This window comes from Bombina bombina, chromosome 1 (assembly GCF_027579735.1).
Source record: "Bombina bombina isolate aBomBom1 chromosome 1, aBomBom1.pri, whole genome shotgun sequence".
In the NCBI taxonomy this organism is placed as follows: Eukaryota; Metazoa; Chordata; class Amphibia; order Anura; family Bombinatoridae; genus Bombina; species Bombina bombina.
The window spans coordinates 805,445,049-805,462,320 of NC_069499.1; the positions used below are offsets into that span (position 1 = coordinate 805,445,049).

Sequence of the window (17,272 nt, forward strand, 5' to 3'; positions counted from 1 at the left end):
AGTTTTTATTATTCAATCAAGAGTTTGTTATTTTAAAATAGTGCTGGTATGTACTATTTACTCAGAAACAGAAAAGAGATGAAGATTTCTGTTTGTATGAGGAAAATGATTTTAGCAACCGTTACTAAAATCCATGGCTGTTCCACACAGGACTGTTGAGAGGAATTAACTTCAGTTGGGGGAACAGTGAGCAGTCTCTTGCTGCTTGAGGTATGACACATTCTAACAAGACGATGTAATGCTGGAAGCTGTCATTTTCCCTATGGGATCCGGTAAGCCATGTTTATTAAGATTGTAAATAAGGGCTTCACAAGGGCTTATTAAGACTGTAGACTTTTTCTGGGCTAAATCGATTCATTATTAACACATATTTAGCCTTGAGGAATCATTTAATCTGGGTATTTTGATAAGTTTATATCGGCAGGCACTTTTTTAGACACCTTTCTCTTTAGGGGCTTTCACAAATCATAGGCAGAGCCTCATTTTCGCGCCGGTGTTGCGCACTTGTTTTTGAGAGGCATGACATGCAGTCGCATGTGTGAGGAGCTCTGATACATAGAAAAGACTTTCTGAAGGCGTCATTTGGTATCGTATTCCCCTTTGGGCTTGGTTGGGTCTCAGCAAAGCAGACACCAGGGACTGTAAAGGGGTTAAAGTTAAAAACGGCTCCGGTTCCGTTATTTTAAGGGTTAAAGCTTCCAAATTTGGGGTGCAATACTTTTAAGGCTTTAAGACACTGTGGTGAAATTTTGGTAAATTTTGAGCAATTCCTTCATATTTTTTCGCAATTGCAGTAATAAAGTGTGTTCAGTTTAAAATTTAAAGTGACAGTAACGGTTTTATTTTAAAACGTTTTTTGTACTTTGTTATCAAGTTTATGCCTGTTTAACATGTCTGAACTACCAGATAGACTGTGTTCTGAATGTGGGGAAGCCAGAGTTCCTTCTCATTTAAATAAATGTGATTTATGTGACAATGACAATGATGCCCAAGATGATTCCTCAAGTGAGGGGAGTAAGCATGGTACTGCATCATTCCCTCCTTCGTCTACACGAGTCTTGCCCACTCAGGAGGCCCCTAGTACATCTAGCGCGCCAATACTCCTTACTATGCAACAATTAACGGCTGTAATGGATAATTCTGTCAAAAACATTTTAGCCAAAATGCACACTTATCAGCGTAAGCGCGACTGCTCTGTTTTAGATACTGAAGAGCATGACGACGCTGATAATAATGGTTCTGAAGGGCCCCTAAACCAGTCTGATGGGGCCAGGGAGGTTTTGTCTGAGGGAGAAATTACTGATTGAGGGAACATTTCTCAACAAGCTGAACCTGATGTGATTACGTTTAAATTTAAGTTGGAACATCTCCGCATTCTGCTTAAGGAGGTATTATCCACTCTGGATGATTGTGACAAGTTGGTCATCCCAGAGAAACTATGTAAAATGGACAAGTTCCTAGAGGTCCCGGGGCTCCCAGAAGCTTTTCCTATACCCAAGCGGGTGGCGGACATTGTAAATAAAGAATGGGAAAGGCCCGGTATTCCTTTCGTCCCTCCCCCCATATTTAAAAAATTGTTTCCTATGGTCGACCCCAGAAAGGACTTATGGCAGACAGTCCCCAAGGTCGAGGGAGCGGTTTCCACTTTAAACAAACGCACCACTATACCCATAGAAGATAGTTGTGCTTTCAAAGATCCTATGGATAAAAAATTAGAAGGTTTACTTAAAAAGATGTTTGTTCAGCAGGGTTACCTTCTACAACCAATTTCATGCATTGTCCCTGTCACTACAGCCGCGTGTTTCTGGTTCGATGAGCTGGTCAAGGCGGTCGATAGTGATTCTCCTCCTTATGAGGAGATTATGGACAGAATCAATGCTCTCAAATTGGCTAATTCTTTCACCCTAGACGCCACTTTGCAATTGGCTAGGTTAGCGGCTAAGAATTCTGGGTTTGCTATTGTGGCGCGCAGAGCGCTTTGGTTGAAATCTTGGTCCGCTGATGCGTCTTCCAAGAACAAGCTACTTAACATTCCTTTCAAGGGGAAAACGCTGTTTGGCCCTGACTTGAAAGAGATTATCTCTGATATCACTGGGGGTAAGGGCCATGCCCTTCCTCAGGATCGGCCTTTCAAGGCCAAAAATAAACCTAATTTTCGTCCCTTTCGTAGAAACGGACCAGCCCAAAGTGCTACGTCCTCTAAGCAAGAGGGTAATACTTCTCAAGCCAAGCCAGCTTGGAGACCAATGCAAGGCTGGAACAAGGGAAAGCAGGCCAAGAAACCTGCCACTGCTACCAAGACAGCATGAAATGTTGGCCCCCGATCCGGGACCGGATCTGGTGGGGGGCAGACTCTCTCTCTTCGCTCGGGCTTGGGCAAGAGATGTTCTGGATCCTTGGGCGCTAAAAATAGTCTCCCAAGGTTATCTTCTGGAATTCAAGGGGCTTCCCCCAAGGGGGAGGTTCCACAGGTCTCAGTTGTCTTCAAACCACATAAAAAGACAGGCATTCTTACGTTGTGTAGAAGACCTGTTAAAAATGGGAGTGATTCATCCTGTTCCATTAGGAGAACAAGGGATGGGGTTCTACTCCAATCTGTTCATAGTTCCCAAAAAAGAGGGAACGTTCAGACCAATCTTAGATCTCAAGATCTTAAACAAGTTTCTCAAGGTTCCATCGTTCAAAATGGAAACCATTCGAACAATTCTTCCTTCCATCCAGGAAGGTCAATTCATGACCACGGTGGATTTAAAGGATGCGTATCTACATATTCCTATCCACAAGGAACATCATCGGTTCCTAAGGTTCGCATTCCTGGACAAGCATTACCAGTTCGTGGCGCTTCCTTTCGGATTAGCCACTGCTCCAAGGTTTTTCACGAAGGTACTAGGGTCCCTTCTAGCTGTGCTAAGACCAAGGGGCATTGCTGTAGTACCTTACTTGGACGACATTCTGATTCAAGCGTCGTCCCTTCCTCAAGCAAAGGCTCACACAGACATTGTCCTGGCCTTTCTCAGATCTCACGGATGGAAAGTGAACGTGGAAAAGAGTTCTCTATCTCCGTCAACAAGGGTTCCCTTCTTGGGGACAATAATAGTCTCCTTAGAAATGAGGATTTTTCTGACAGAGGCCAGAAAAACAAAACTTCTAGACTCTTGTCGGATACTTCATTCCGTTCCTCTTCCTTCCATAGCGCAGTGCATGGAAGTGATAGGTTTGATGGTAGCGGCAATGGACATAGTTCCTTTTGCGCGCATTCATCTAAGACCATTACAACTGTGCATGCTCAGTCAGTGGAATGGGGACTATACAAACTTGTCTCCGAGGATACAAGTAAATCAGAGGACCAGAGACTCACTCCGTTGGTGGCTGTCCCTGGACAACCTGTCACAAGGGATGACCTTCCGCAGACCAGAGTGGGTCATTGTCACGACCGACGCCAGTCTGATGGGCTGGGGCGCGGTCTGGGGATCCCTGAAAGCTCAGGGTCTTTGGTCTCGGGAAGAATCTCTTCTACCGATAAATATTCTGGAACTGAGAGCGATATTCAATGCTCTCAAGGCTTGGCCTCAGCTAGCGAGGGCCAAGTTCATACGGTTTCAATCAGACAACATGACAACTGTTGCGTACATCAACCATCAGGGGGGAACAAGGAGTTCCCTGGCGATGGAAGAAGTGACCAAAATCATTCTATGGGCGGAGTCTCACTCCTGCCACCTGTCTGCTATCCACATCCCAGGAGTGGAAAATTGGGAAGCGGATTTTCTGAGTCGTCAGACATTGCATCCGGGGGAGTGGGAACTCCATCCGGAAATCTTTGCCCAAGTCACTCAACTGTGGGGCATTCCAGACATGGATCTGATGGCCTCTCGTCAGAACTTCAAAGTTCCTTGCTACGGGTCCAGATCCAGGGATCCCAAGGCGGCTCTAGTGGATGCACTAGTAGCACCTTGGACCTTCAAACTAGCTTATGTATTCCCGCCGTTTCCTCTCATCCCCAGGCTGGTAGCCAGGATCAATCAGGAAAGGGCGTCAGTGATCTTGATAGCTCCTGCGTGGCCACGCAGGACTTGGTATGCAGATCTGGTGAATATGTCATCGGCTCCACCATGGAAGCTACCTTTGAGACGAGACCTTCTTGTTCAAGGTCCGTTCGAACATCCGAATCTGGTCTCACTCCAGCTGACTGCTTGGAGATTGAACGCTTGATCTTATCGAAGCGAGGGTTCTCAGATTCTGTTATCGATACTCTTGTTCAGGCCAGAAAGCCTGTAACTAGAAAGATTTACCACAAAATTTGGAAAAAATATATCTGTTGGTGTGAATCTAAAGGATTCCCTTGGGACAAGGTTAAGATTCCTAAGATTCTATCCTTCCTTCAAGAAGGATTGGAAAAAGGATTATCTGCAAGTTCCCTGAAGGGACAGATTTCTGCCTTGTCTGTGTTACTTCACAAAAAGCTGGCAGCTGTGCCAGATGTTCAAGCCTTTGTTCAGGCTCTGGTTAGAATCAAGCCTGTTTACAAACCTTTGACTCCTCCTTGGAGTCTCAACTTAGTTCTTTCAGTTCTTCAGGGGGTTCCGTTTGAACCCTTACATTCCGTTGATATTAAGTTATTATCTTGGAAAGTTTTGTTTTTGGTTGCAATTTCTTCTGCTAGAAGAGTTTCAGAATTATCTGCTCTGCAGTGTTCTCCTCCTTATCTGGTGTTCCATGCAGATAAGGTGGTTTTACGTACTAAACCTGGTTTTCTTCCAAAAGTTGTTTCTAACAAAAACATTAACCAGGAGATTATCGTACCTTCTCTGTGTCCGAAACCAGTTTCGAAGAAGGAACGTTTGTTGCACAATTTGGATGTTGTTCGCGCTCTAAAATTCTATTTAGATGCTACAAAGGATTTTAGACAAACATCTTCCTTGTTTGTTGTTTATTCCGGTAAAAGGAGAGGTCAAAAAGCAACTTCTACCTCTCTCTCTTTTTGGATTAAAGGCATCATCAGATTGGCTTACGAGACTGCCGGACGGCAGCCTCCCGAAAGAATCACAGCTCATTCCACTAGGGCTGTGGCTTCCACATGGGCCTTCAAGAACGAGGCTTCTGTTGATCAGATATGTAGGGCAGCGACTTGGTCTTCACTGCACACTTTTACCAAATTTTACAAGTTTGATACTTTTGCTTCTTCTGAGGCTATTTTTGGGAGAAAGGTTTTGCAAGCCGTGGTGCCTTCCATCTAGGTGACCTGATTTGCTCCCTCCCATCATCCGTGTCCTAAAGCTTTGGTATTGGTTCCCACAAGTAAGGATGACGCCGTGGACCGGACACACCTATGTTGGAGAAAACAGAATTTATGTTTACCTGATAAATTACTTTCTCCAACGGTGTGTCCGGTCCACGGCCCGCCCTGGTTTTTTAATCAGGTCTGATAATTTATTTTCTTTAACTACAGTCACCACGGTTTCATATGGTTTCTCCTATGCAAATATTCCTCCTTAACGTCGGTCGAATGACTGGGGTAGGCGGAGCCTAGGAGGGATCATGTGACCAGCTTTGCTGGGCTCTTTGCCATTTCCTGTTGGGGAAGAGAATATCCCACAAGTAAGGATGACGCCGTGGACCGGACACACCGTTGGAGAAAGTAATTTATCAGGTAAACATAAATTCTGTTTTCCTCGGCTCGAAGAGTCTCTGAGTTATCTGCCTTACATTGTGATTCTCCTTATCTGATCTTTCATTCAGACAAGGTAGTTCTGCGTACTAAACCTGGGTTTTTACCTAAGGTTGTTTCTAACAAGAATATCAATCAAGAGATTGTTGTTCCATCCTTATGTCCTAATCCTTCTTCAAAGAAGGAACGTCTTTTGCATAATTTAGACGTGGTCCGTGCTCTGAAGTTCTACTTGCAGGCAACTAAAGATTTTCGACAAACTTCTTCTCTGTTTGTCGTTTACTCTGGACAGAGGAGAGGTCAAAAGGCTTCGGCTACCTCTCTCTCTTTTTGGCTTCGTAGCATTATACGCTTAGCCTATGAGACTGCTGGACAGCAGCCTCCTGAAAGAATTACAGCTCATTCCACTAGAGCTGTGGCTTCCACCTGGGCCTTTAAGAATGAGGCCTCTGTTGAACAGATTTGCAAGGCTGCAACTTGGTCTTCACTTCATACTTTTTCCAAATTTTACAAATTTGACACTTTTGCTTCTTCGGAGGCTGTTTTTGGGAGAAAGGTTCTACAGGCAGTGGTTCCTTCTGTTTAATGTTCCTGCCTTGTCCCTCCCATCATCCGTGTACTTTAGCTTTGGTATTGGTATCCCATAAGTAATGGATGACCCGTGGACTGAACACACTTAACAAGAGAAAACATAATTTATGCTTACCTGATAAATTTATTTCTCTTGTAGTGTGTTCAGTCCACAGCCCGCCCTGTCTATTTGAGGCAGGTTCTAAATGTTAAATTATAACTCCTGTCACCACTGCACCCTATAGTTTCTCCTTTCTCGTCTTGTTTCGGTCGAATGACTGGATATGACATGTGAGGGGAGGAGCTATATAGCAGCTCTGCTTGGGTGATCCTCTTGCAACTTCCTGTTGGGGAGGAGAATATATCCCATAAGTAATGGATGACCCGTGGACTGAACACACTACAAGAGAAATAAATTTATCAGGTAAGCATAAATTATGTTTTTTAAGGTTTACTGTCCCTTTAAGGGGTATTTGTGGCTTGTTTAAGGGTTATTAACCCACATGGCTAGTTTAAGAAACACTCTGTGGTGTTTTTTACGCCCCATAACATCGCGTGAGGTGGGAGGGGCCTATTTTCAGTTGCACAGTTTATTTACCTCAGAAGCATCCAGCTACTTCTCCAGAGATTCCTGCTGTATTTGAGGGCTGTAAAGAGGTTTTTTTCCCCCACAAATCGTTCCTAAAGGGCAGGTAGGGCAAGGTGCTGAACGTTATTTTACCGGTTTTGAAGTTTTTTTCAATCCGGTTTTTACATTAAGGGGTTAATTGTTTATTTGCATAGTTGTGCAAAGTTACTAAGGCTTTAAGATGCTACTGTAAAAATTTCTGGCTTATGTATTTTCACCGTTTCCTCTCCTCCCATGTCTGGTTGCCAGAATCAAGCAGGAGAGAGCTTTGGTGATTCTGATAGCGCCTGCGTGGCCATGCGGCACTTGGTATGCAGACCTGGAAATGTTATCTGTTCCACCGTGGACTCTGCCAATGAGGCAGGACCTTCTAATCCAAGGTCCGTTCAAGCATCCAAATCTAATTTCTCTGCGTCTGACTGCTTGGAGATTGAACGCCTGATTCTATCAAAGCGTGGTTTCTCTGAGTCGGTCAGGAAAGCCTGTCACCAGGAAAATCTATCATAAGATTTGGCGCAAATATCTTTGTTGGTGTGAATGCAAGGGTTACTCATGGAGTAAGATTAGGATTCCTAGAATTTTGTCTTTTCTCCAAGAAGGATTGGAGAAGGGATTATCAACTAGTTCCTTAAAGGGAAAAAAATCTGCTTTGTCTATTCTTTTACACAAACGTCTGGCAGATGTCCCAGACGTTCAAGCGTTTAGTCAGGCCTTGGTCAGGATCAAGCCTGTATTTAAACCTGTTACTCCGCCATGGAGCCTAAACTTGGTTCTTAAAGTTCTTCAAGGGGTTCCATTTGAACCTATGCATTCCATAGATATTAAGCTTCGATCTTGGAAAGTTTTGTTTTTAGTAGCTATCTCTTCGGCTCAAAGAGTTTCTGAGTTATCTGCTTTACAGTGTGACTCACCTTATCTTATTTTCCATGCAGATAAGGTGGTTTTACGTACCAAACCTGGATTCCTTGCTAAGGTTGTTTCTAATAGGAATATCAATCAGGAAATTGTTGTTCCTTCGCTGTGTCCTATTCCTTCTTCAAAGAAGAAACGTCTGTTGCACAATCTTGATGTGGTTCATGCTTTAAAGTTCTACTTACAAGCAACCAAAGATTTCCGTCAAACATCTTCATTGTTTGTTGTCTATTCTGGTAAGCGGAGAGGTCAAAAGGCTACGGCTACCTCTCTTTCTTTTTGGCTGCAAAGCATCATCCGTATGGCTTATGAGACTGCTGGCCAGCAGCCTCCTGAAAGAATTACTGCTCATTCTACTAGAGCAGTGGCTTCCACATGGGCTTTTAAAAATGAGACTTCTGTTTAACAGATTTGTAAGGCGGCAACTTGGTCTTCGCTTCATACTTTTTCCACATTTTCCAAATTCGATTCTTTTGCTTCTTCGGAGGCTATTTTTGGGAGAATGGTTCTACAAGCAGTGGTGCCTTCCGTTTAAGGAACCTGTCTTGTCCCTCCCTTCATCTGTGTCCTAAAGCTTTGGTATTGGTATCCCACAAGTATGGATGAATCCGTGGACTCGATACATCTTACAAGAGAAAACAGAAATTTCTCTTGTGATGTATCGAGTCCACGGCCCGCCCTGTCTATTTAAGACAGGTAGTATATTTTTATTTAAAAAACTTCAGTCACCACTGCACCCTATAGTTTCTCCTTTTTCTTCCTAGCCCTCGGTCGAATGACTGGGGGGTGGAGCTATATAGACAGCGCTGCTGTGGGTGCTCTCTCTGCCACTTCCTGTAGGGAAGGAGAATATCCCACAAGTATGGATGAATCCGTGGACTCAATACATCACAAGAGAAAGAAATTTATCAGGTAAGCATAAATTCTGTTTTTTCCAGCAGACCAACTTAAAAAATATAGGCAATGTTACCTTGCACTAACTTGCAATTTTAATGCAGAAAAATAAACTTTTCTAACCTTAAAGATATTAGATTTAAAACTAAGCAAAATTTTAATTTGATAGATGGTGACTTAATCATTAATAATACTGTATATTAATTCTCCTGCCCAGGCACTTAGTGAAGTTAAATAAAAGACATCTCATCTGTTTTTAATTTACACAGTTTCCCAGTTGCTTCCATGCAATCAGTATTACTTTGTCAGGCACTTGACATCTATACAGACACAAACCCCTTTATTTAAACGACGCTTGGAAATGAGGAGTCTTTAATTCTATGGTGAAGTGTGTGGTAAGGGCCTCTTTAAAGTCACCAGAAACCCAAAAATAAGATCACTGCTATGAAGGGTTTGTCTTTGCTATTATAGTAACCTGGCAGCTGGATAGACATAGGACCACATATTTGAAACAGAAGGATAGCCTGTTTAAATAAGGGCTTTCACACCTCTCTGTTTTGTGGTGGATGATAGAGGGGCTGCCATTATTTTCTGCCATATGCCACAATAAATTTGTGATCGATACCTGAGAATGTGACCCCCTCATTATAAAGAAGGGGCCTCATTTTAGTGCTTAAATGGGGGAGCTATGGTTCGTTCAATAGCCCGATTACCCTACAAGTCACCTTGTAGCTGGTGATTGTGATTCCAGTGATATTCACTTGCTATCCAGGGGGGTTCAAGGCCCCTTCATTTGAACAAGAGTAATTGCCTCTTTCCTGTGATTGGTATTATATGTCTGTTGTATGCAAACTTAAGGTGAAATTGGCTTCTTGGGTGCCACAATCCACCTACATACTGAAAATACATTATGTTGGGGATTAACCGCCATTTGGAAAGAGGGGGCTCCCCTCTTTCCAAAATTGAGTTTTATACCTCCTTTTGATTTATTTGGAGCAAAGGGGCTCTTAAAATTGTCTACCCTCTTAGCAGATACCTCTTAGTGCCTAGTTAGGGCAGGTGATTAACATCACCTGCAAATTATAGGGACATGTGGCCCATCTTTTAAATAAGGGGTCTCATTCCTATCTAATTAAATCAGATGTTAAATAGGGAAATGTAACAGCTCCCTCCATAGAACCCCCCCCCCCAAAAAAAAAAAAACCCAACAACCTGTTTTCCAGTGGGATAAGTGATCACAGTTTTAACATAATAAAGGACCTCTCACTTGAAAGAGAGGGACACTTTCGAATAAGGGGTCTCTAGACCGTCTAGGTCAAGTGGAGATAGGTGTTTTGTTGAACGTCTCTACTCCTCATCTAAAGCTACATGCACAAGAGAAAAAATTGATTCCTTATTTAAAAGGATAGACTTCCCTCTTTCAATGAAGGGTTGCATGTTCCTCCTTGTAGTTTGGGTGTGGAGATATGGGCTTCTTAAGACCCCCACACCATTAATATTGAGGAATTGTCTCTGGGCACTTCCTTATTCCATGTGATGTTACCACTCACAGTATGGTAATGTCACTCTCACTAGAAGCCTCATCTGGCAATGCCTATGTTGGTTGAGGCCCTAATAGACGGCAAACTAGAAGGAAATTCCAGCAAACAATGGAGGCACAATGGCCCCTAGGAAGATGACAAGTTTGCATTTTATGCTTAATGCGAACAATGACCACAAGTGATTGCTTATGTTCAGTGGGTTAAATTGATAAATCTTGTTTGGAGTTGTAATCAAACCTGTATTGCCTTATTAAAATTATTTTGTAATTAATGTTGTGGATTTATGGAATAAAGATTGGGATAATAAAATGTATCATTTGACATATAAAGAAATGACCATAAGATGTGGTTCTCTTCTGCTTATATAACATTTAGAATTTAGCATGTAATAGTTGCCATTTGTAATGTATCTGTTATTTTAATTGTGCACTTACCTGACTATGCAGATTACCTCTCTGATCTCCGAGGCCGACCAGATGAGGACCCACGTGCATCCTGGGAGTTTCACAGTAGCTCTGTATTAAGTAAGTTGTATGAAGATTGTTTAAAGAGAATCTAAATTGAAAATGTTAATGCTAAAACCTAATAAATTATTTTGGTCCTCATCTGCCTATCTCTGACATCTGTTTATTGTTTGTAATGAAATTAAGGTTTTTATCAGGTTGATAGCCGAAGCTTGTATAGCACTTGGCCTCATTATCTGATTTTTTAAATGAAAGGGGCAGTGTAGTCAAAAACAAAAAGTATACTGTTTAAATAAATCATTACATTTAGGTAAACTTTGGAATATACATGTACTACACATTTTGTATCCCTAACGCTGGATCTACACTGCTTATCTCCCAACATTTTTGGCTAGGTATTAGGTACTCACTGGTTTTCAGCAGGCTGGTTAGGAAGTGAGGGAAAACTCTTAGCTCTGTTATAAGTAAGTATTATGTACATATTCACAAGCAGTGAGAACACAGCAAGGTTTTGTTATTCTAATTTCAGGAGCTTTCTCTGCAAAATGTGTAGTACATGTATTTGTGTAATGTTTTGCGTAAAGTTTACGCAATGCTTTATTAAAATAGAACACTTGTGACATAGATTGCAGGCCCGGAACATTGTTCTTTTTCTTGGACTCTGATATGTAGCAATGAAGGTCCCTTTTTAAATTTTAAAGGCTGGAACCGATTTTTTCCATATGTGGAATTATCTTTAAACTGAAGAAAGGTAGTTTTTGCAGTGCAGCAGTGAAACAGGTGCTGTAGTACTTTCGTTTGAGGGGAAACAGGTGCATTGATGAGTACCTATGCAGGATAACAGAAGGTGCTGTATAGGGAATACCTGGAATGCAGGTCAAGAAACTTAATGGCCATGAAATCGAATGGTTAAATGCTAACAGGCAAAAGAGATGGTACAAATTGTTGGTGTCTTTAAAACAAGTTCTTTCCAAAGGATTTGTTTTAAAGACCACACAAATGTTATGTTAATTTATGGTATATAGATTGCTATTGTTTTATACATTTTTGATACCAGTATCATCTTCATAACTTCATTCTTTATGTATGCCTCATACGTTTTTTATTCGAAGCTTTTTCGTTTACCAAACAGCTTTTTAAGCTATCTCTGCTTGTTTAATCAGGAATTCAGGTAGGTCAGCTAAACAACATTATAGTGTAGTCAACAAGATGGGTCTGCAAACAGGGACCAAAGGAAAGACCCATACACTTTTGTAGAGCTGCAACAACTAATCATCATAATCGATAATAATCGATTATGAAAATAGTTGTCAACGAATCTCATAATCGATTAGTTGGTTTTCAGTTAGATGGTCTGTGCACAACACCAGCTGCTTCACTCCACTGAGCTCCTGCACATGGTATTGTGTTTTATGGTCATGTCCTTAGCCTAAAGAACGTCTACAGATGTATACTTTTCCCTTTTTCTGAACAGTATAAGTTTACAACTACCCCTGGCTTATGTGCAACCCAGATATAATAGTCATCATTTGGATTGTTTATATTAAATCAGGTGATTTGGAACTATAGTGCTGAGCTTGTTATTTATACCTAGCCCTAGATTGATGGGAGTTATTTGAATTAATGTGCACTATTATCAGTTTGCATATTTATTAGCGGATTGCTTGCTATTGATGATTATATGTACTGTACAAATAAATGTGTAATGCTTTGTCCTGTTGATATAAAGTCATTAGCGCTTTTGATTTGTTTTTTTATTGTTTTATATTTTTAATCAATTATGATAATATGTACCAGATTCAAACTTTATAAGTATAAATTTGTTATTTTTAGAGCGGGCTAGATATTTTCCCCTAAGCTTATAGCTGGTTATTTACCATTGCATATAGATATTCAAGATATTTGTTATGTTAGAATGAAGTTAAGGGTTACTTTATTGAGAGGCCCCTTGCCAAGGTGGAAGTTCTACCTCTTTTCAAACAGTTTTTGGTTTTGTTTAATTATAAAACTGTGCTCTGCTGCTTAAAAATTGGACAAACAGTTGTGTTAATGTAAAGTTTTAGTCTGAAGTTTATATTTGTAACACTCAGTATGTGGATTATATTTAAAATATTGGAAACAATTATTGATTCTTTTTTTATTCGATTAGTCGAAAAAATAATCGGCCAGTTAATCGATTATGAAAATAATCGTTAGTTGCAGCCCTACACTTTTGTACTTTAGATTACCAGTATGGGCGAAAAAGTCTCAAGTGCACTCAATATTAAATTTAGAAAAAAAGCCTAATTTCTTACTTGTCCTCAGCAAATTTTTAACTTATCCAGGATTAGTGGAAATGTATTAATACATATAACCAAAGACATGTTATATTATCATTATTGTGCGCTCTCATAGACAGATTGGCTAGTAAACAGAGCACAATAAGGTGTGTTTCTATATAAAATAAATCTTGTGTTTTTAAGGTGGTACAGATGACACTTGCCACAACATTTTACTGGACCCAGCAGAGGCCTCTGATCAGGATGGGGACAAGCAAGATTTGGAAGACAACTTATTGTTTGAGTTTTCAGACAAGCCGCTTATTTCCTGCTACAACTTGCATGTCTCGCTCACCAGCGGGTAAGTGGCAACTTCCTGCAGGGCTAAATCATGCTAGAATTCTTTGTGGGGAAAAAAAACAACATAACATTAAAACATAGGAAATGCTGCCCTCTTGTGTTAAGAAGTGATTCAATGTCTTAGGTTTTTTTTTCTTTCTCTTTTGAGACAGATAATATGCCTCTGCAACTGATAACACAGCGGTATATTACAGTCATTTTAGAAAAGCTTATCAAAAGATTTATCTACAAAAATCCCAATTGACTGCTTGTTTGTGATCAACCCCTATGTTACTAGTTTGTAGTTGATTACATTTTTTTAATATGATTCATTTTCTAAGTTAAACTGTAGTTTGGATTGGAACTTTTACACTTGGCTGCGACTGTGTGAAAGCTGATTGGCTGCTGTGCTTATGGTAATTTATTGTCCCTGCTGTAAGACTGGGAACAAGGTAAAATCTAAAAAATATTTTACAGAATTGGACATTATTAAAGCTTCCTTTTTTGGGAGATTATTTCTAATTTTATATATCTCTAATAAAGGTAAATTGGTTCACTGTCCTATATGTACTCCGTTTACTTTGGACAGGATGTATTTATTATTACTAAGAGGAGTGTTTAAACCTGAACAGGCTTGCAAGTAGTGAAATGCCTCACATTAAAATGAATAGGCTCTTCTTGGTTTTGGTTAAAGGGACATGAAACCCACATTTTTTCTTTCATGATTTAGAAAGAGCATGCAGTTTTAAACAACTTTTACTTCTATTATCTAATTTGCTTAATTCTCTTGATATTCATAGCTGAAAAGCATATCTAGATAGGCTCAGTAGCTGCTGATTGGTTGCTGCACATAGATGCCTCATGTGATTGGCTCTCCCATGTGCATTGCTCTTTCTTCAACAAAGGATATCTAAAAAACGAAGCAAATTAGATAATAGAAGTAAATTGGAAAGATGTTTAAAATTGTATTCTCTATCTGAATCATGAAAGAAAAAAATTGGGTTTAGTGTCCCTTTAAGGTTAGATAGTACCACAGTTTTCAAATTTGGTATTATACTTGTATCCTTGTCTAGATTTATATATTTTAGTTATTTAATTATGCTAGTTTACATATGTTTTAGTCTGTAGTGGGGGAATAAAGCACAACATTTTTTTTATTTTTTATTTCTCAACCTACATGTATATAATAATAGCATAAAGCAGCAGAAGTAAATCAATACAGTTTTGTTGTTTTTATTTAGAAGAAGTCCAGACTGCCTTACCTGATCAACTGCTTTGTCTGAGGCTATAGTGCAGCCCACGGGGCACTTAAAATGTCCCTATAGATGCTAAGAGGGAATTGAAGTCATTTTTTTAATATATGAATATTTATACCAGCAACTAAGTACTGATTTGCAAAAGACCTACAAGCAAGATACATTTTAAAAGCATTTGAAACTATCACTTTATTAATGATAAGCAAAACTTCTTGAAAAGTATGTTTAGCTTATCTTCCTTATCTGTGGCCAATTAGTACTTAAAATATATTAATTTGTGTTCTGCTATAAGCAATCCCAGTAAGTAGTTGGTTTAGGCAATTTGCAGCATTTTGATAAAACCTAAGTTAGAGAATTTGCTCTTTTTAGCCTCTAGGGGCATGGGCCAAGCACAATTTTAACAGAAAGCGAACAAGAGATACTGATCTACTTCTTTGCCTAGAAATCTGCCAGCTAAAGGGACTGTAACAGCTTGAGATGTTGTATAAAATGTTTACTTCTGATAGAGGTTGGTTCATCTGTTTTTAAAATGTGTAGACTTGACTGCTATATAGCAGCACAACAAAAATGTCTTGTGATAACAAGTGGTTTACTGTCCCTTTAATACCATTGCTGCCTTGTAGTACCTGAAAGACTTCCAGAGAATCACGATAACCATTTTGAGGAACTATATAAGATGGGTAAAGGGGAAGCTCTTAATCACTAAACTGCCTTACTTCCTGAATCAATGTAATGGCATTTATTTTGAAAGGATAAAAACAGTTGGCTTTTTTGTCTGCAGCGTTTGGGAGTGTCAACCTCCCATTAAGAGCTAGATTACAAGTTGAGCGCTAATTTTATTGTGCACCCGTAAAGGGCAAATTCGTCCTGTTTGCGGGCACTTGATAAATAACCAGCTAGATCTATGGTTGATTTTCTAATTGTCCCCTAATTACCCCCAAAATAGCATTTTAATTTTTTATATGATAACTGCATGAGGCAGTTATGAGGGGTTAAAGTGAGCGGGTTCTGGGGTGTTGGGGAAAAAAAAAAAAACAGCACTGGGTTCCCTGTAAATGTTTATGCTGATATATATATATATATATATACACTGTGTGTGTATGTGTATATATATATATATATATATATATACACTGTGTGTGTATGTATGTATGTATATGTATATATATATATATATATATATATATTTACATATATATATATATATATATATATATATATATATACTGGGAGCCTTGTTCTCACAGCATGAGAACAAGGCTCCCATTGGAGCCTATGGAAGCACGCTCTCGTGAGTACAAAGCTTCTGTGTAATGCGTTCGCGTTACACCTAAGTGGAGTGAAATTGATGCCCAAAAGTTGCCAGTTAGGGTTGTTGTTTGGGAAGATTTGCAGAGTTGCCTATTTTATAAAAGAGACAATATCACTCCTTAAGTGAGCTCTATTACTGAGGTATCTGTGAAAACCCAGTGATCAGTTTTTTTGGGCATGGCAATGTAAAATATTACTATTATACGAAGAATAATCCCTATATGTTACTTCCCTCTGTCTGAGTGCATAACATGCATATCTACAGCACTGAACTACAGAGAACCCACCCTCACTATGAGCAGCTTTATTAGTTTGCCTGCAATAAACATTCCTTCAGACTAAATAGATGTGGACAATATTTAATTATTTTTTTGCTGCATGAAATGAACATCAATTTACAACATATAAAACCCTATGTGGTTGTTCTATTCACTTTTTGTTAAGTGCATTAAAATGTGTTACTTCCATATGCCTTTTATCTAAAGGGACATTAAATAAAAGCAAGCACAACATATTCTTCCAATTACTTGCAGTAAAAAATGTCTCAGATGCAAAAGCCACTGTGTATGCAATGTGTGTGGAACAAGCAGGATTTCCAGAGGTATTTTACAGAAAAAGCAGGCAAAAATACATAATGAATTGGTATTGCAATGTTGTTTTATTTTCCTTTAACATACTGGGAGTTTTTTTTTACCCCTTTAACTTTTTATTGTTCTTTTCAAACAGGCCCAGTAATTGGTTCCTTGTCTCTGAGGTCCTGAAGAGACTCAAGCTTTCCTCAAGAATATTCCAAGCTCGGTACCCGCACTTTGAAATTGCCACAATGCAGAAGAAAGAGTTCACTAGGCAGGTGTTTACAAGCCAGGTTCTCACCCCATCAGAAGGTTTGGACATTTGGCCTCAAGATGCTGGGGAGATGATAGAGTTGATACGATATGAGCCAGAGCTGCTTCGGCTTTTGGGGTCATCTGTGGAATTCCAAAGTGCCAGCTGACAAGTAAAGGGTGATTGTTTGTAGGACACTTCTTATGCATCCGAGGCAATAACCCAGACTGAAAGGAAGCGGCCTTATCAATGCCAGCACTGGTGAAATGGATTTATTGGTTTATTATTTCTCTCCATTATGTTTTTACACAGAATAATGTTTGACTTTTCAGACGTAAATCAAGGAGACATCCATTGCTTCTTTGGCAATGGACAACCACAGTATTTTTCATCCTAGATTTGAGATGCTCCATTCATGTGATGGTGTTAATGCTTTCATTTCTATCCTCCACTGCTCTTCCTGTTGATTTATTTTTTTTCTTTTGGCACTACATATGTAACCAGGCTGCTGAAGTGAAGATATATTGTGGAGTGTAGTGATAAATATTTGTCAGGAAGAACAGTGATACATCCTGTTTTTCCATCCTCATAGTCTCTTCTTTACTCCCT

General features: G+C 39.8%; 1 protein-coding gene across 4 annotated transcripts in view; it reads left to right on the top strand.

The window, feature by feature from the left end:
- Positions 1-17,272, top strand: part of BCORL1 (BCL6 corepressor like 1) — a 137,700-nt gene that overhangs the window by 119,448 nt on the left and 980 nt on the right. For all 4 annotated transcript variants that reach the window (XM_053699384.1, XM_053699386.1, XM_053699385.1 and 1 more), the window contains 3 exons: positions 10,657-10,734; positions 13,137-13,293; positions 16,565-17,272. The exon at positions 16,565-17,272 is cut by the window's right edge and continues 980 nt beyond it. In XM_053699384.1, coding sequence (XP_053555359.1) covers positions 10,657-10,734; positions 13,137-13,293; positions 16,565-16,832 — 503 coding nt within the window. In that variant the 3' untranslated portion in view covers positions 16,833-17,272. The remainder of the gene's footprint in view (positions 1-10,656; positions 10,735-13,136; positions 13,294-16,564) is intronic.